The sequence below is a fragment of the Lucilia cuprina genome, chromosome 5 (genome assembly GCF_022045245.1).
Source record: "Lucilia cuprina isolate Lc7/37 chromosome 5, ASM2204524v1, whole genome shotgun sequence".
In the NCBI taxonomy this organism is placed as follows: domain Eukaryota; kingdom Metazoa; phylum Arthropoda; class Insecta; order Diptera; family Calliphoridae; genus Lucilia; species Lucilia cuprina.
The window spans coordinates 26,462,828-26,483,631 of NC_060953.1; the positions used below are offsets into that span (position 1 = coordinate 26,462,828).

Here is a 20,804-nt window from a genome sequence, read left to right on the forward strand (position 1 = left end):
AGATTTATCGGATATAATTCTTAAGCCATAATTTATTTTACTTCAGAAAATTTACAGACTATTCCCCTTTTTTTTAAATCAAAATCAAAATTTGGCATTTAGCAATATTTGATTTTTTCGAATATTTCTTGAAATTGTGTTTGATATAAAAAATAAGAAGGAAAATGGAATATTTATTAATATTTTATTTATAATAAAAATTAGATATTGAAATATAACATTACCTTTTATTTTAAATAAAGTTTTTATTCATGTTTTTCAATTTATTAAAATTTTGTCGACATTTTAATTTTTATACCCTTCACCTTCGTGAGAAGGGTATATATAATTTTCCGACCCTATAAAGTATATATATTCTGGATCCTTATAGATAGCGGAGTCGATTAAGCCATGTCCGTCTGTCTGTCTGTTGAAATCAGTTTTTAGAGGACCCCAGATATCGGTGAGATCCGAATCAATAATTCTATTAGACATGCTTTCGAGATAATCGCTATTTAAAATCAGCAAAATCGATCGGTAAAACGGAGATATGAGCAAAAAACCGAGATAACCTCTGAAAATTTCATAAAAAATGTCATATTTTTTCATGCTTTGTTAGAAAAGCAACAACAACACTGTATATTAGAAAAAGATGTAGACCCTACTAAGAAAACATAATATAGCCTCTGGAAAGATGTTAAACATATGCAATGCCCTATTGCATATGAGTTACCCATACGCCTCCAGAATGGTCAATGGGCAAAAAATACGTCAGAAAAACTTGAAGCATTCGCCAATCACTTGAATAATGTGTTTACTGAAAATGATACAGATTTTGGTATTAGTGCTAACATTATAAATAATGTGGTTCCACGCCCAATACCGTGAAGACGACAATCGAAGGTCTAAAGGCCGGAAAATCACCTAGTAAAATTACTACCACGATGATAAGTAACCTACCCAATTCAGCACTGAGAATTAATTTCTTCATCTTTAACTCGATGCTACGTATTGGATATTTCCCTACCTCATTGAAAGTATCCGAAATTGTTATGATACCAAAACCGGGAAAAGATGTCACTCAAGTGACATCATACCGTCCCATTATCCTGTTGTCTATATTCTCAAAACTTTATGAAAAGTTATTGCTTGAATGCCTTATAGTACACCTTAACGATAATTGCATTATTCCTGACCATCAGTTTGGTTTCAGAAGAAAGCTCAGTACTATCAAACAGGTACATCGAATTATCGCATTACTACCTGCGAATGTTCACAAACTGCTTAAAAATTACATATATGAAAGATCTTTTCAAATCAGATCTGTTCCTATATATTTTATATACTGCAGATATGCCAACGAGATCACTGATTCACACAACTACATTTACGGATGATACGGATTTACGGATAATAGCTTCTGAACAACTCCAGCTTCACATCGGCGAATTGGAAATGTACTCACGCTGTATTTACTTTGAGACGAGAAAATTATCCTCCCGTACAGATAAACAATATAAAAATTCCTGAACAAAGCCATGTGATATATCTTGGTATCCACCTTGATCGCCGCTTAACATGGACTCACCACATTGAAGTCAAGGTTACACAAATAAAATTAAAGTCAGCTCAAATGTACTGGCTAATTGGACCACGGTCAGCTCTTGACTTGGAATACAAAGTGCTTCTGTACAAAACAGTTATAAAACCGAAATGGCTATACGACATTCAACTGTGGGGAACAGCCTCCTCATCTAATGTTGAAAAATTATACAGAAAGCTGTGCTGACTGTTAAGGTCAATAACAGATGTCCCGAGGTACATTCGCAATAGTAATATTCATAGGGATCTCAATGTCCCCATAATAAGCGGGGAGATCAAATCCTCTTCTTTAACCTACTTGTCGAAACTAATGGATCACCCAAATCCCCTTGTCAGGGAGTTGCTGTCATTTGAGGGTCATAGGCGACTGAGAAGAAGGGAAACATTGGATTTTGCCAGATTATCAAATTATCGAGAACTTTGGTTGAAATTGCATCGGCAATAACAATGTTAGTTATAATTTGGGTTAAGATTTTAAAACTTGTTGTAAATTTCTACATAAGAAAGATTCAATAAAGAATAAATAAAATGGAAAAAATCCGTCATGTGAAGACCCGGATAATATATAGGACAATTTGAAATTTAAACAAAATTTATGTTATGGCAAGGATTTTCATGTAAAATTGTATTTCATAGAACTTAATATTTATGCAAATGGCAAATTTGTAATAAAAATATGAAGTACAGAAAAAAACAAAATAATTTGTTTTATAAAACTTAAAATATATGAAAAATATACTATAAAAATGTTGGAAATATGCAAAATACGTGCAATTTATGCATTTATAACAAAATATGCAACAACTAATCGATGCCATTTTGTAGCAAATTCTTTGATTCGAAAAGAAAACTAGTTAAAAGTTACTGACTGAAAACATGCATTTGCATAGAAATCCTTGCCCTGGTAATGATTATGCACACGAACTGTTGCGAACTGCTTTGCTTTCAGAAAAACTAGTAGTTTATAAACGGTTTGCCTGATTAGAATGAAATGTTACATGTATAGAGAGAAAGTGTTGTCGAGTTTGGTTCCGAGTTCACCAGGGGCGTAGTCAGAGGTCTGCAAAGTTGATTTTTAAGACGATCCTATTGATACATTTTTAAGACGATCCTATTTCTTCGTTTATATTCCGATTTCAAAATTAACATTTTTTTATTGAACCAGTACTCAGGGAATTACCCCTACTTATGCAAAGCATTGTGATGGAACTAGGAAAATAGGTTGTGGGAAGGAGGATAGAAGGAGTAGTGTTTATGGACATTTGATATAAATCTTCTTATATCGAAAGTGTCAGGGAATACTTCTGCAGGAAGTTTATTCCGCATACGAACAGTGTAGCTGAAGAATGAATTTTCACTGTAATGTGTTCGCTATGGCATTGACATTATTGTCTAGGAAACAAAGTTTCTAATTGAATTGCCTATAGAATTCGTTGAGCTGAGCTCAGCGAGCTTTTTCGTAAATGAAAATTAAACGTTTCGAAGCTGTTTTTGAAACGTTACGAAGTTCAGAGAGCGAAAAGGAGGTGGAGATGGTGCAGTAATCCGAATTTCCGAGCGGTGCAAGAGTCATACTTATCAGGATGTGGGGTGAGAAAGAGGTCGAGGGTATTATTATGGTGTCCAATACATGAATTATGTGTTGGTTCATTCACGAATTGTGCAAGGTGGTTTTGCGCGGCAAATAACTCAACATATTTGCCTTCTGGAGTTGTATGACTTGAATGGCGAAGTTACAATTTCACTGTTTGGACAACTCTCAGGAATCTTTAGTATGGAATCGAAAACGGGGTCGAAGTTCCTTTCCCGTGTTTGGACTTCTGTAAAGAAACCCGAAATGCAAATAGTGTGCCCAAATTTTGAATTTAACCCAGAGACAGCTAAATTAAGTATCATTTGTGCCTAATGGTTGCTGGCACTGGTACACAACTTCATTGCGAACGTACATATCAATGCCCCGATTGAAGTTGAAAAGCGATAGAAGGTGACACCGGGGTTTCACATAAGCCGCAAACATCCTGCTGATGGAGACAAGCGTGAGCATATACAGAGAAAAAATTCGCTCTCAACATGCGTATATTGCAAAAGTCGATGCGAAATCTACCCGACTAGATTCAAATCTATTGTCTATTTCCTAAGATATAGTTTTCCTATAATTGATTATTGTTACCGAAACTGTTTGGTGACCAGTGCTATAACTTCGCCATGAAACAGTTCAACAACAATCAATATATAACACCAATATCACAAGAAATTAGTGGTCAGAGGATGGGGAAAAGGTTTCACAATGACGCAATTTAAAGGAGCCATAAAAGCCCTGATGTGGTCATTATGGCCTATTGTGCCAACACTATTAACAATTACCAACACTGATGGAAATTATGATTTGTTTTAAATTTAAATTTCTCTGTCTGTACTTGTGCATGTTGTTCTTGTTGTAATTAAATTATATTTTTTTATTTTATTGTTTTGTATAGGAGAGTGTTGTGTTTGTTTTTATTTCATATGTGTATTAGGGTTCTATAGTTAAAACAAAAAGTCGACTTTTCGTCGATTTTTTGACTATTCGACTTTTTTCATTTAATTACAAGTCGACTTTTAGACTTTTCGACTATAAGTATTTTATAAATAGTCGACTTTGTTACTTTTTTCGACTTTTTCCCAATTTTTTCGACTTTTTGACATTTTTCGCCTTTTTTTACTTTTTTTGAGTTTTTCCGACAATTTTAGAGTTTTTTTCACTTTTTTAAAATTTTCGACTATTTTTTACTTGTTTTTACAATTTTCGAGTTTTCGACTTTTTCTGACTTTTTCTGACTTTTTTCGACTAAAATTTTGAGATTTAGTTAAAAGTCGACTTTTCGAATTTTTTCATTTAATTAAAAGTCGGCTTTTATACTTATGAATAGTATTTAGTAGTATTTTATGAATAGTCGATTTTTTGACCTTTCGACTTTTTTGACTTTTCGACTTTTCAATTTTTTCGACTTTTTGACTATTTTCGACTTCTTTCGTCTTTTTTCCGACTATTTTTTTACTTTTTTTCGAGTTTTTCCAACTATTTTAGAGTTTTTGACTTTTTTTCCACTTTTTTAAAATTTTCGACTATTTTTGACTTGTTTCTAAAATTTTCGACTTTTTCCGACTTTTCGACTTTCTTTGACTTTTTACGACTTTTATTAACAAAGTCGACTTTTCGACTTTTTCACAGACGATAGTCGAGTTATCGACTTTTTTTGAACAAAATAGTCGACTTAGACTTTTTTCGACAAAAAGTCGATTATTCGAAAGTCGATTTATAGAACCCTAATGTGTGTTTATTATTTTTAATTTAAAATATATTTCACTACTTCTTATTTGATTGTCCGTAATTTCTTTTGCGGAAACAACGGTGGGGACAATATAAACATTAACCGCCTTATGCAAAAACGATAATTAAGTTAACAATGATTGTTAAAACCTGTTTTTATATGAAAAAAGAGTGTAGTAAACCATTGTTAACTTTAATAATCGTTTTTGCATAAGACCATAAATCACTGCCGTTTTGTTTGTGTTTGTTACATAAAAATAGAGCACGCTCTAATCGAAAAAATTACATATGAATTTCCATATGTATTTTACACATGCAATGTTTCATATGTATGCATTTTTTCATACTGGAACCCAATCTGCATTGGTATTTGGACTCTCCGCCACATAAACAACAACTTACAAAAACGTAATTACGATCGAAATTGATTTGCTTCTTCATTATACCCTTCACCTTCGTGAGAAGGGTATATATAAGTTTGTCATTCCGTTTGTAATTTCTATAATATAATTGTCCGACCCTATAAAGTATATATATTCTGGATCCTTATAGATAGCGGAGTCGATTAAGCCATGTCCGTCTGTCTGTCTGTTGAAATCAGTTTTTAGAGGACCCCAGATATCGGCGAGATCCGAATCTTCAATAATTCTATTAGACATGCTTTCGAGAAGATCGCTATTTAAAATCAGCAAAATCGGTCGCTATTTAAAATCAGCAAAATCGGTCGGTAAATAACGGAGATATGAGCAAAAATCCGAGATAACCTCTGAAAATTTCTTAAAAAATTTCATATTTTTTTCATGCTTTGTTAAAAAAGCAACAACAACACTGTATATTAGAAAAAGATGTACACGTGTGTGTATTTGGATGTATTTGTTTTTATTCAGCTGTGTATTTTTTTGTATGTTTGGATGCTGTTGGCGTCATTGCGTTGTTATTTTTGTTTTTCTGTGTTTTTCGTTATGTATGTTTAGATGTCTGTTGGTTTAGATACCTTGTGTATTTTGTTTTTTATTTCGTTTAGCGTTGTTGTTGTTCTTTTTATTTAGCTTTTGATGTAATAATAATGTAGTCGGGAAAAAATTTAAAATTTATAAAAGATGTTTAAAATACACTATGGTGAAGGGTATATAAGATTCGGCACAGCCGAATATAGCACTCTTAGTTGTTGTATCCTCTTTTTTTTCTTATACAGCGTCGTATTTTTTAGTATTATTCAGGAAAAAAAAACCGAGTTTCATCTCTAAAACTATTAGATTTTGAGTAGATTTTAACGAAATCTAGTAGTGTGTGGGAAATATAGTTAAAAACAACTAGATTTAGCTCAAAATCTCATAAGTACTAGATTTTGTGTATGTGTAAATAGGGTATAAAGGAAATTTAGGAATTGGTTAAAAATTCTGATAAAGATAAGAATTATTTCGGGAAATTTCTGATGTCCGACACGACATGTCCGAAAAAATTGTTTACTGGGAAAATGCACAAAAAATCAAAATACATAATCAAATGAAACTAACAGACATACCAATCGGAAAACACAAAAAATAAAGAAAATAAACAATAATGTGGTTGAGAAAACAAGTTATTAGGACTATTCATGTGAGATGGTTGAACTCTCTCTTGATTGGGTTGTTGACTATATATAAGGTTTGAAAAACGATTTTCAGGAAACGGATTTGAAACTAGGTTCATGTTTTATAAAATTCTAGTTATATTATTTTCAATTAGTCTATTGATTTCATCGTAATTAGCTAATGGTTGTTGACTGACCTGTTTTAAATTATTATTACGATTTTGGTCTAGTGAATTTCCTAAATTCAAGATTTGCTTGTTCAGTTTGATTTCTGTATGTACTTTTGGTTGAATAATGTCAAACTTGACCATCGCGTGGTCTAGGCTTTATTTTTTAAGCTGGTTTCATAGAAAAATTAATTTTTTTAAGAGCAACTATTTCACAACTTAAATGACAAACTGCACATTCATTTCGGTTAGCAAGACAATTTTCAATACAAGCCCTATGGAATGTATGAGCACATCTACCGATAAGCATACAGAGAATTTTATCATCCATTTTCTCAGAACATATTGTACAGTTTTGCTCAGAACCTGGAGTAGTTGCTGGTGAAGGAAATGGACTATATAAGGTTTGTTAGATGAAATGAAGATAAATGCTACAATTTCCAAAAATTATCGAGATAATCAAATAATATTTAGTATTCTACTAGAATTTAAAAATTTCCTATTAATATTTTCTACTTCCAACGCAATTTTAATGACAACAGGAAACTAGTATTTGGTTTGAGCAATCATTAAAGGTTTTGTTTTCGTATGGCATTGCTGACGTTAGAGATAATATTTAGAAAGAATATGAAAATGTAATCAATACTGGAGATAAAAATAGGTCTGCTGAATATTTTTGATAAACATAAATAACTTCCAAATAACAAACAAACCAACTAATAACAAGTCTATATATTTTTCACCTACTTGTTTAACTATAAATCTAAGCATGCTATATCATAATCCAATTAAAACATTAGTAGTTGATAACTCAGTTATGTCTACTTGAAAGAAATTTATTTTTATAAAAAGAGTGCAAAAGTATTTATTTGCTACATATTTGATGTTATAAATTTTAAAAGGAACATATAGTGATCTATCGGTTAGGTAATTCGATCTGAGTATACACATAATCCTAAATATCCAGAAAGACATATAAGTTTATTTAAAACAAAATCTTCCAAAGATATAGCCAAAAAAATGAAATCTACAATTAACTATTTGGGAAACCGAAAAGGGTAAGATTGAAAACATTTTCGGCCCCACGTTTGGCGCCATTTTATATGTAATGTATTGTACAGAAGCACAATTACTGATGATAGAAAAACATCAATGTTCAAGGATCAACTTAACAAAAGTTAAGGATCGCATAGTAATAGAAAAGAGATGTCGGCTGGAGCCTATGATAGCTAGCTATCAGCCAGAAGGGGGGTTCGTGACCTTTTCTCGCTAGATTCAAGTTTGCACATACATTTTATAAAGACACCATATTTAGTAATTAAATTCTATAAACTACTCTACTTAAGTGGACCGGAATAGCGTTTAAACAAAAAAATAAACAAATAAGCCCCTTCAACGCTATCTAAATATAAATAACAAATTTGTATTGATCACAATATTCTTTCTTTTCCCTAGTGGTATTGGGAATGACCCTTCAAAATCCGCCCATTCATGATCTTAGTAGCGTATTAATATTTAAGTCTAAGATCCCACAAATAAACGCTAATCAGCCCATAACGAAAACATATTAGAATATTTAAGTTATTCATATTGAACCTTTTTACATATTTATTAATTCAACTTGCATCTATAAAATTAAACATTAGTTAGAAAAAAATATATAAATTAAAATATTTAGAAACTCTTACGAATCGAATCTAATTATGTATTTAATTCTCTTCTTATAACAAAATTATAAATGTCGCCGACCACATGACGATATTTTGCTTTATTGTACAACAAACACGAAATTAATACTCTTCACTTGTGCTGCTAGAGATTGCAATGTAATGTCCCAATTTTTCTAGTTAAACATGAAAACAAAATGACAATATTTATTAGCAATTTTATTTAAATCTGAAGACGAGTGATAAATGCTGGCTAATAAATTAGTAAAAGTAAACACTGTAAATTATATTGATTAAAGTGTTATTAGACATATGTCAATCAAGATAAAAATGAGTACATCTTCCCACTTCATTTCGAAATGAGGTAATTTGCAAAACATTCTTCTTTAATTCTATGAAAGGAAATAACATCTCTCTATAATATTATTATCTGTTTTTTTCAAGAACTTTAGTTAATGCACTTTTGAGACCAATGTAAATATGTGCAAACATTATTGGTATTGTAAATTTAAATAATATTGTGCAGTGCTTTGAAGAAATTTTGAGAGTATCAAATAAGACTGGAGTGTATCATAGTACTTTTCAATATCAATTAGTCACCCCTCTTCTGTATTTCGATTACGTTTAAACATTCAGTAACGCAATGATCAAAAAAAGGTATTCCATCAAAAAACTGAATCGTAAGAAAACAAGTAAGAGTGCTATATTCGGCTGTGCCGAATCTTAAATACCCTTCACCATAGTGTATTTTAAACATCTTTTATAAATTTTAAATTTTTTCCCGACTACATTATCAAGCCAATATCGCAATTACATTCAAAAATATGTTCATTTAAACCTGTGTCCTTTAATTTCATCTTTTTCATATTTTAGTATTAAGTATGACAGAACATACATTTGGTGTTGAATAAAATATTTGGACAATTTTTAAAAATTATTTAGTTAATTATTTTATTAAAGACTATAACATTGTATATACAAAAAAAATATAATTTTATTATGAGCCACGCACAACAACACCTAAATCACCCCACACAAACCACCTTTCCCGCCCACCGAAATATAAAACACAATTTAATACAATATCATCAGTTAGTATAATAGCTTTTTTATTTGAACTGTTTATCTTAAACATAATACAATTAATTCTTACAACCTACTTATATAGTTAATTCCTAACACTACTTATTTTCTATAAAATAATCTGTCATATCGGTATACATATCCTGAGGGTAATATAAGTCCTTTAAATCTTCCTCGTTTTGAGATGATAGAGTTTCATAACAAATCCATCTTTTTCGCATAGTTGAAAGAACAGGATCAGAAGATAGAAGTAAACTATTAAAAATATCTTCATTCTGTGATTGCCTGGAGCATTTTCTTAGCTGAAAAGTTGAACATGCTTAAAATCTCGATTCCTCGCTTCCTGGGCTTCTTCTGTTAACTCTCCAAGTGGAAGAATATTCGATTCAATTATTATTTGACCATGACACAATACTTTGTTTACTGTTGGTGTTAGTTCCCTCCATGGATACAGAGATACAAGTAATTTAGAAATTTCAGATGTATATTCCCCAAATCGATTTCCATTAATTTTATGTTTACTATTCAGTGCCATTAAAATAGTGTTAACTCTTCGAAGCAACTCCTTGTCGATTCCAGTTATTTTTGAAGTAATTTCAAAATCACGAAAAACCTTCTCGCCGTATTACCGTCATTTGTACTACCGCAACTTGGAAGTGGTTTGTCGATGTTTAATCCCATCTGAACTTTAAATTCTTCTTGGATTCTGCTTTTTTCCGCAGCTCTCAGTTCTTTCAATTCTTCATTATTTTTTGTTGATTTAGTAAGATTCTCTGGCACACTTCTATATTTGAGGTCGTATGCTATGTGTAAAAAGTAATCCAAAAATCGTATTCTGGCATGAAGTGGTGAAATTCCGAAAGACAGGACTTCTTCATTAATACTTCTGCTTTGTTTATATTTGAGAATTGCGACTTTTTCTCATTACATATTGAGCATCTCCAGAAGGAAGAAGTTTCTGTTATGGCATTGCTGACCTTTCCATCAATCATTGTTAAGCTTAGCTGATATGATACGTTAATAGAGAATTCCTTTATTTTTATGCAAATGGGCTCCAGTGCATTTATTTCATCTTTTAAATATTCCACTAAATCTTTTGTTGTTTTCTTTGACTCCTTTATATATTCAAATCCAATGGGTCTACAAAAATTTTTTGAACCCGGAGTTGTATTGATCCATATATCTTCAAATGAATTTCCGATGCTTGACGATGATGGATTAAGGGAATATGAACGAATTCGTAATGGCACTAATGATGACATAAATACACTTTTGTAGTCTGCTAATGTCCGACTTCCACAAGCTTGTTTGTATTCTGGAAGTGCTGATAAACCGTCACATCCCCACTTACACATTAAGACAACATCACAGTTATGAATTTTCCTTAGTTGGTCTTCTGAAAAGTCTGACACAATTCTTGATGCTGTGTTTTCGAGCAAAGATGATATATCAATACAAGCTTCCACATCATTAACAGCAATAGGTGATGGTAGGATAGTTTGTTTTTTTCCTGGATCGCCTTGTATGATGGTAATATATTGTGTCCTTTTTCATGCAGAGCTTTCCTTAATATTTGGTACTTATTTCGACTGAGACCCAGTTCCAACATAAGCGCTATTGCTTCCTCTTCAGTAAAATTTGATTGTGATGTTGGAGTTGGTATACTTTCCACAATTCGCTTAAGTCGTTTTGGTGATGCATTAGGAAGAATAGTTGCAATATGTACGGCATCCATAGGTTGGTTTTCCTTTTTCAGCATTTCGTTAAATGTATCAGCAATTTCCTCATTTGAGATTGAAAAAAGTTTTTGTGTGACCCTCTTTTTTTGACCTTGAACATAAGTCTTCGTATGACTTGCAAGGCGCTCCTGCTGATGTGTTGTAAGTTGAGATTTCCGTAGTAGTTTCCATCCAACTACAAAATTTTAATCGAAATTTCTTTTGATTTCCATCCACAGACTTACTTTTTACATCAAAAAGTTTTCAATTTTTGATATGCCTGTTTTGTCTACTTTTCTACTATATGTAGTTTTTTATATAATTTGAAATGTCTTCAATTCTTTCTACCCTTTTGAAGATACACTCCATAAAACGGAACACAACTTTTCGTACTTTAATGTAATCTTCATTGTAGATTTATTAAATATGGTACTTAAAATCTGAGAAGTTTACTTACTTATATACCAATTCTTGTCATTTCCGATACAGGTATTCCAAAGTAAAAAATTACGAACTGTCTACCTATTTACATTTAGAATATATTACTATAACCTGTAATTCAGTCATTGATATTTCTTATTAGTGAATGAATCGAAATTATCATTACTTGTACATTTTTACCTACATGATCATAAACGAAACAGAACGAAATGATCTGTCGAAAAAGCATAATAGGACCTTTCAATTATAAGGATAAGCAAACAAATAGAAAATAGGTAAATATAAGATTTAAACATTTCTGTCATATTTAATACTAAAATATGAAAAATATGAAATTAACGGATACAGGTTTAAATGAACATATTTTTGAATGTAATTGAGATATTGGCTTGAAATTTTTTGTTATATCTAACTAAAATAGATATTAAGGGATAAATATGGACTAAATTGTTGTAGCTATCTGCGACTCTATTAAAATTTTGATATAAATCATAGTTTTAGAAATTTAACAAATATGTAATATATGACAAATTCTTTATTTGCCCATAGGGTCCACATTTCTTTCAGGGCTGGGAAAATACTTTTGGAGTAAATAGAAAACGTATTGAGGTTTCCAAAACTGCTTTCAGTTTTCTGATCCCAGCTTTGGGATTTTAGAACATGTCGCCCAAAGTTGAAGTTTTGATAAAAAATAGGTCATATTCGGAAGGACGCAGTGGCAACATTTTCAAAAAATAGGACAAGTTTTTTACGCCAAAGCGTTCTGCGTAAAGATACCTTTTAGAAAGCTATAAAATTGTTATATGTTCTTAAAGAAAATTTTATTTTATTAATAAAAGAGTTAAAAAACATTTTGGGAAAAAAACGGCAAAAATCTAAAATTTTTTGAATTTTTAAATTAAAAAACGTATATTTTTGGATCTGTAAATGACATTGATCTGAAATTTTTTGTATATTATTGGAAATTTTGTTGTCTAACTAACAAGTCCAAAATTTGGTCCAAAATTACGCCCGGTATTCAAAAAAAGGCGGACCAAGGTATGGTAAATTTTGTATCACTAAATTTTTAAATGCCTATAACTCGGATATTATAAGAGATAAGTAGATATTATAAAAATCTTTGTATTTGGGTGAAAAACAAAAAAATGGCACGAGTTTAAAAATTTTACATGTCGTAGGTACTCTACTTTGAGCCGCCACAGCTCCGTCCCTGGAGCATCTGCGGGGTTCATCTTCAAAACTTAAACTCGAATACTCCTTGGCTACACTCACGCCAAATTTTATCCCGATCGGATCAGCCGTTTAGAAATGCCAGATTTATTTCCAAAAAAAATTCCATTCTGCTTCATTGTGGTGTGTGTCGATGTATTTGGGTTTTCAGCTGTGTATTTCGTTTTGTATGTTTGGATGCTGTTGGCGTCATTGAGTTGTGTATTTTGTTTTTGTGAATTCTGTTCGTATATTTGGATGTAGGTTGGTTTTATTGAGTTGTTTATTTTGTTTTTCTGTGTTTTTCGTTATGTATGTTTAGATGTTTCTGGTTTAGATGCCTTGTGTATTTTGTTTTTTATTTCGTTTAGCGTTGTTGTTGTTCATTTTGTTTTGCTCTTGGCGTAATATTAATGTAGTCGGGAAAAAAATTTAAAAAACTAATTGGCACAGCCGAATATGGCACTCTTACTTGTTTTGTTTGGCTGTGTTTTTCGTTATATGTAAATGTTTAGATGTCTGTTGGTTTAATTGCCTTGTGTATTTTGTTTTTTATTCGTTTAGCGTTGTTGTTCATTTTGTTTTGCTTTTGGGGTAATATTAATGTACATTGAATCAATTAAGTAATTTGCCTATGTAAAATTTTATAAATTTTAAGAAACAACTTTATCTGAACATTTATTCTTAGCAAAATAAAGCAATTTGTTGTATTTTTTTTAAGGATATCTTATATTTTAATTTTCTACCATAAAAAGTAAAATCGTGATATTAATTAAGGAGATTTTTGATAAAATGTGAACGCATTGTTTATTTTTTTTAATATTGCTGCATTATTTTATAAAATTTAATATTTTTATTACACCTATATATTAGAATAACATTTTTAGATATTTTTGTAGTGGAACGAAATTCCTTAACCGATTTATTATCCTATATACCTATAAAAATTTACCAATATTTGACTTAACATGAAATCTAACGTTTTTTTATTAAATTTCGAAAATAATAAGTAATTTTGAATTGGATACATGATATATTACATAATGAATGGATTTGGACATAGAAAAAATGTTTAGTGAGGTATAAATCTATATATTATAGTAATAATAATCTGGGTTTTTGGTCATTTTGTATTGATAAACAAAAACTACATTACGGAAACCCCATTAGAATTGTAGAATATTGATTCTTATTCAATAAATCTAACACTAAGTACCATCCTAGCCACTTTAAGTATGGGACATCACTTTATACCACTATAGAACTACTACATTCTAAAATCCTGATATTTTAAATGCTTTATTTTATGAATACGACACAGTAGGCGTACTAGGATCTGGATAGTTATTCTTGATTGATGTTTATGTATTAGCTGAAAAATATTGCTTTTGTTTACCTTAGGGTATGGTAACCACCTCTATTTCAAAATATCTAAATTAGGTATTTTTCCTGTTCTACACGACAGTTTACTTTACATTGGCTCCAAACATCCTAAGGTCTCTTTAGAGGTCTAAATGTTCCTCCTAGTTTGTATATGGATTTTGGAGAAGACAGTTAAAGATTTTAAAGCACCACTCAGAGCGTTTTGTCTAATAATTCTTTGGATCATTTTATCAATTACTCTATTTTATATTTTTTAATATTATTGATTAAACATCTCATAATTATATTTCGTTGATTTACACTTGTTCTAGAAATCTAAACTAATTTTTTATAACTAAATTGGCTCATTATTAAGCTTTAAACATTTTTAAGGCTAATAACATCACATTTTCACACAATGAGGATATGATTTTTTCAAATTACAATTGAAAAATACTTAACACTTGTCGTGTTAATAATAAAACAAAAAATTCCAAAAAGTAATTAAAAATAATTTGAAAAACCCAACGAAATTAACCGGAATTCTCAATATGCAAAATACTTTGGCGTGTAAATTCTGATGAAAAATAATAAAATGCAACAACAAATGCACCAAAATTTGTATTTTAATATTTTTTTCTTGGTTTTCCCATTTTACACAATCTCTATTTTTGATTGGAAAACATAAATTACTTTTTACCTGTTTTTTTCTAATTTTATTTATGAACAAAAAGCTTAATTCTCTTAAAAAAAATAGGCAAAAAACTTTTTTGATTCACTGTATGTACCTAGTTGGGGAAAAAATTTATGAAACTAATATGTTTAAAATACACCATGGTGAAGGGTTTATAAGATTCGGCACAGCCGAATATAGTACTCTTACTTGTTTTTTATCTGAAACAGATAAATAATTTATTGTATTTTGGCAATAATAATACATAACAAAATTTTTATAGATTCAATAAGAAAGAATCTATAAAAATTTTGTTATAAAATTCAGTGCCATTTGTGCCTAATGGTTGCTGGTACTGGTACACAACTTCATTGTAGTCGAAAAGTCTAAAAGCCGACTTTTAATTAAATCAAAAAAGTCGTAAAGTCAATAAAAACAAACACAATACTCTCCTATACAAAACAATTACATAAAAAATATAATTTAATTGCAACAAGAACAACATGCACAAGTACAGAAAGAGAAATTTAAATTTAAAACAAATCATAATTTCCATCAGTGTTGGTAATTGTTAATAGTGTTGGCACAATAGGCCATAATGACCACATCAGGGCTTTTATGGCTCCTTTAAATTGCGTCATTGTGAAACCTTTTCCTCATCCTCTGACCACTAATTTCTTGTGATATTGGTGTTATATATTGATTGTTGTTGAACTGTTTCATGACGAAGGTATAGCACTGGTCACCACACAGTTTCGGTAACAATAATCAATTAAAGGAAAACTATATCTTAGGAAATGGACAATAGATTTGAATCTATTCTTGTATCGTAATGTCGGGTAGATTTCGCATCGACTTTTGCAATATACTCGTGTTGAGAGCGAATTTTTTCTCTGTATATGCTCACGTTTGTCTCCATCAGCAGGATGTTTGCGCCTTATGTGAAACCCCTATCACCTTCTATCGCTTTTCAACTTCAATCGGGGCATTGATATGTACGTTCGCAATGAAGTTGTGTACAAGTGCCAGCAACCATTAGGCACAAATGACACTGAATTTAGCTGTCTCTGGGTTAAATTCAAAATTTGGGCACAATATTTACATTTCGGTTTTCTTTACAGAAATGCAAACACGGGAAAGGAACTTCGACCCCCTTTCGATTCCATACTGAAGATTGCTGAGAGTTTTCCAAACAGTGAAATTGTAGTTTCGAAAAGATCTTTAGTATATGTAATTTTTAAACAGTTTGTGAACATTCGCAAGTAGTAATGTGATAATTTTGTGCTGAGCTTTCTTTTGAAACCAAACTTATGGTCAGGAATAATGCAATTATCGTTAAGGTGTACTATAAGGCTTTCAAGCAATAACTTTTCATAAAGTTTTGAGAATATAGACAACAGGATAATGGGACGGTATGATGACACTTGAGTGACATCTTTTCCCGGTTTTGGTATCATAACAATTTCGGATACTTTCAATGAGGTAGGGAAATATCCAATAAGTAGGATCGAGTTAAAGATGAAGAAAATAATTCTCAGTGCTGAATTGGGTAGGTTACTTATCATCGTGGTAGTAATTTTACTAGGTGATTTTTTGCCTTTATACCTTTGATTGTCGTCTTCACGGTAGAGAACCGGAATTTTATTGGGCGTGGAACCACATTATTTATAATGTTAGCACTAATAGTAAAATCTGTATCATTTTCAGTAAACACATTATTCAAGTGATTGGCGAATGCTTCAAGTTTTTCTGACGTATTTTTTGCCCATTGACCATTCTGGAGGCGTATGGGTAACTCATATGCAATAGGGCATTGCATATGTTTAACAGCATTCCAGAGACTATATTCTGTTTTCTTAGTAGGATCTAAGTTTTTAAGATAATTTCTCAGATTAGATTCCTTATTATTTTTTAAGGCGATGTGAAGTCTTCTTTGGCACTGATTATGTTTAACCTTTATGTTTGTAGATCGTGATTGTTGCCATTGACGTCTGAGTGTTCTCTTTTCTTTAATTAACGACTCAATGTACCTAGGACATTTCCAATTTTTGTAATACCCTAAGGTGAATGGGGGTGTAGAAACTTTGACAGCATCTTGTAAGATATCCGCGGATTGTATTTCATGGATTGTATTTCATGGTCATTTTCCAATGAAATGTTTTATGGCAAGTGTGAGCTGACATAAATTTTTTTACTTTAACCAGTTCGTCTTCTTGTTAGGGAAACAAGCACAATAGTTTTCCAATTTATTTGGGGTTTCTAGTAACGTTAAAACTATAGGAGAGCAGCCTGGCGAGAGGTCCAGTGAAGATATTACAGAAATAAATTCTCGTTTTATGCTTTTGATTGCAGCAAAGTCAATTAGATTGGGATTCTCATTAAGGTCTGTAGGCAAATAGATAGGTTGGCCGCTAGATGTGGAATCTAGTCTGTTATGCGATATACCTTCTAGCAATTGTTTGCCTTATATAGTTTAAGATATCTTAAACTATATATTGGATGAGTATCACCCTTTCATCCATAGTGAAGAGTTAAAATAATTTTAACTCTAAACATGGGTTGAGGAATTTTGTCTTTGGAAATTTTCTTTGTCTACAAGTTGGGACAACTTATTAGCCAACAGATTTGTGGTTGGTTCGCGCAAATAGATCGGAGGTGGCTTCTGGTCTTTTAATGGCATGGATGGTAATTTTTCACTATATTGGATGTCAAGGAGTGCAAAACGATTTTGACTTACCGAATTTGTTTTCGCCTGTATAAAGCGGTCTATTCCCGCTTGGATATTTTCCGTTTTATGCAAGATCAATGTATTTGGATTGTTTTTTGGTATTTCACCAGTATTCTTTGACATTTTTCATCAACCATTGTATCAGTTGTTTGTTTTTCTATCTTTTCTTTTGCGTTGTCCTCCACACAATTTTCTTGTTTTGGCGCACTTGAGAGAGGAGATCTCTCGTTTGTTGTTGTTTCTGAATCTGTTGTTTTTTTATTTTTTCTTTTGCTCTATTATCTACACAATTGTTTGGTTTTGGCGCACTTGAAAGAGGAGATCTCTCGTTTGTTGTTGTTCTTACACATTTTTATGATTTTTTGGATCATAATTGTTGCTGTTGTTGTATGAAGAGCTCATAACAAAGTATGCATTTTTTCCATTGCTACTGAGCCTCCTTTCACCTATTGGAGAGTTAGAGAAACTTATGCACAATAACACAAGCACTACACTTTATTTAAGGTTTTGTTGTTATTATATTTTTGTTTTTTATACTTTTTTTGCTACAATTTGTTATTGTTAATAATTGCATTAACAAAATGACATTTTTTTGATTTAAATGTATTTTTAATATTAAAAATGTATATAAGTATGTATTTAATTAGCGTCCATACACCACTATGGTGGGGAGGGTATTATACGTTTGTGCTGATGTTTGTAACATACAAAAATATTGGTCCATTAAGTATACCGATAGATTCAGAATAATTTTTTTGAGTCGATTAAGACACGCCCGTCCGCCCGTCTGTTCGGCTTGCTGTCCAACCTTGTGCGCAAGGTACAGGCCGCAATTTTCAAGATAATTTGATGAAATTTGGACCAAGCATGTTTTTTGGCACTATTAAAATCGGTCCATTATTTCATCTAGCCACCATACAACCGTACCTCCCGATTTGAACTTATTATGCAATAATTACGTCAAATATTCAACTATGTCTCTAAAAATTGGCACATATATATATGCAGATTTTCGTAAGGATCGGCCCTTATTTGACCCTAGCCCCCATACAAACCCCCTTCAAAAAATGTCTTAAACGTCTAAAATTGACAACAAAACTAACTGTTATTTAAAAATATATCCTTTTCCCAAATTTACCGAGGATCGGCCAATTTTCGACTTTACATTGAATTTGTCACACAACACTGATGCATTTGATTGCCTAATTGAACTGATAATTTTAAACTAAATTTTCACTTCTAAATAATACAGATAGCCATTTGTGGAAATGTGCAAGTTTGCACACGTGTTTCATGAAACCCCTTAATATTTTAGTACTATAAATTACTATAATTTTTATTACTATATTTTTTTTATTTTATATTATAATTACTGTTCTAATTATCTTCAAAATTTTCAGATAAAGCTCTTAGACTACCACGGGTAAATACTAAATTTTCTGAGGATGAGGATGAGGACTATAAAACCTTTCCAAAACTGCTTTCAGAACATAAACATTTTAGTGATTACGGTAAGTTAATTTAGTTGTGAAGTGCTTAATTTTGAATTTTTATACCCTACACCACTATAGTGGGGAGGGTATTATAGGTTTGTGCTGATGTTTGTAACACACAAAAATATTGGACCTAAGTATATCCACCTTAAAGTATACCGATCGATTCAGAATCATTTTTTGAGTCGATTAGGTAACTATTTGTCTCGCACTGAAACTTAACAAAACATATTGTTATTTAATTACACCCTTTTCCCAAATTTAATAAGGGTCAGCGCATGTTTGACCTATATTCTATATAAAGCCTGATTTAGAAAATTTTGTCTTTTAACAATAAGTTGCATAAATACTTTGGAATTAAGGTGAAATTTAACATAAAAGTTTCTTTGTGAAATATAAAAATTTCAAAAGTATACTCATGGTGTAGGGTATTATATAGTCGGCCATGCCCGACTATAATTTCCTACTTGTTTTCCATACCTTTTTGCTGATTTGCATTGTATAATTTTCCATTTATACTACAACGTAATCTAGATTTTAACTGCTTTGAAAATAATCTATGCCTTATATATGCGATAAATGTTTACGAAATGTGAAACCACGAAATTCTTAGTAATATATACAAAATTGTTTAATATAATTCTAGAAAAAAATTGTTTATTTTACCATTTTTTTAAAATTACATAAATATATTAGTTCAGTTAAAAAATATTACTGCAAATCAAATTAATAAAACAAATTGTTTTATGTTTAATAGATACTTTAAAGGTTTAATTATTATATGAATTTTAAACACCAAACCCCTTCATTTAGTTATGCGACTTTTATATATTTCAAAATGGATAACAATTTTCAAAATATTATTTTCATCAGGATTAGGTCGATATATATACATACTTTTTTAGTTTAAAATAAATCAAAAATTCTTATTATCAAATTTATGACATAAGGCAGCTAATTTTCTGTCAAATTTAAACTACGTTTAATTTAAGTCCAAAATAATTTTCTTGTACATTTGATTTAAATCGGACCATTGATTTATGAGCTACAGCGTAATTTACTATATAAATTGAAATATTTCATACGATTGTGTAAAAAGCTTGCTTTAAAATACGTTTTGGTTAATAACTCCTGAACTGCACGAGCCTCTATCGAAAAAATTTGACTAGAATGGATAAGAAAGTTTAAGTATTCTCATACCATGTATATTTATAATTTTTAACATTTTGAAAGTAAAATAAGAAGCGAAATTAAGGAAAAATGGCATATAATAATTGCGCAAACTTTTTTCTTCTTCCTGAAAATACGGGTTTGCGGTGTATACAAATTTTTTAAATCTTACTTATTTCCATTGTAATAATCTTATTTTTTGTAGAAAATGACTTAACTTTTTTAATCTTTCAGAAAAGCGAAATTAAAAAAATCGCCAACATAATTGCTGAAATTTGAGTAATTTATTTTTCTTGTTTTAAATAAAAACCCACTTAACGATTTTGAAGATTCTATAATAGTCTTCCTGATATACAATATTTTACATTTGGGAAATGACACTCAAATTATTCCAATAATAATATTTGTCTAACACCCGTAGGTTAGGTTAGGTATTCAGGCTGCAAACACGCACACTTGGGTCCTGTTGGTCCCTTTGTGATACCTGTAAAGATAGTAAAATATAAAAGAAAGGATTAAGTCATAGAAGAGAAATTGAAGTGGAGGAGAAGATTGAGAGGTCTGTCCTTGTGGACTGCTGAGTGCCTAACTTATGGCTAGGTGGTCCTAAAACCAGTTACTGTGCCTGA

At 31.0% G+C, this 20,804-nt stretch overlaps 1 protein-coding gene across 6 annotated transcripts in view; it reads left to right on the plus strand.

Annotated features, from left to right (window-relative positions):
* Positions 1–19,623, plus strand: part of LOC124420391 — a 95,604-nt gene extending 75,981 nt beyond the window's left edge. For all 6 annotated transcript variants that reach the window (XM_046953000.1, XM_046953001.1, XM_046952999.1 and 3 more), the window contains exons 4-5: positions 18,913–19,023; positions 19,540–19,623. In XM_046953000.1, coding sequence (XP_046808956.1) covers positions 18,913–19,023; positions 19,540–19,601 — 173 coding nt within the window. In that variant the 3' untranslated portion in view covers positions 19,602–19,623. The remainder of the gene's footprint in view (positions 1–18,912; positions 19,024–19,539) is intronic.
* The last annotated feature ends 1,181 nt before the right edge of the window (positions 19,624–20,804 follow it).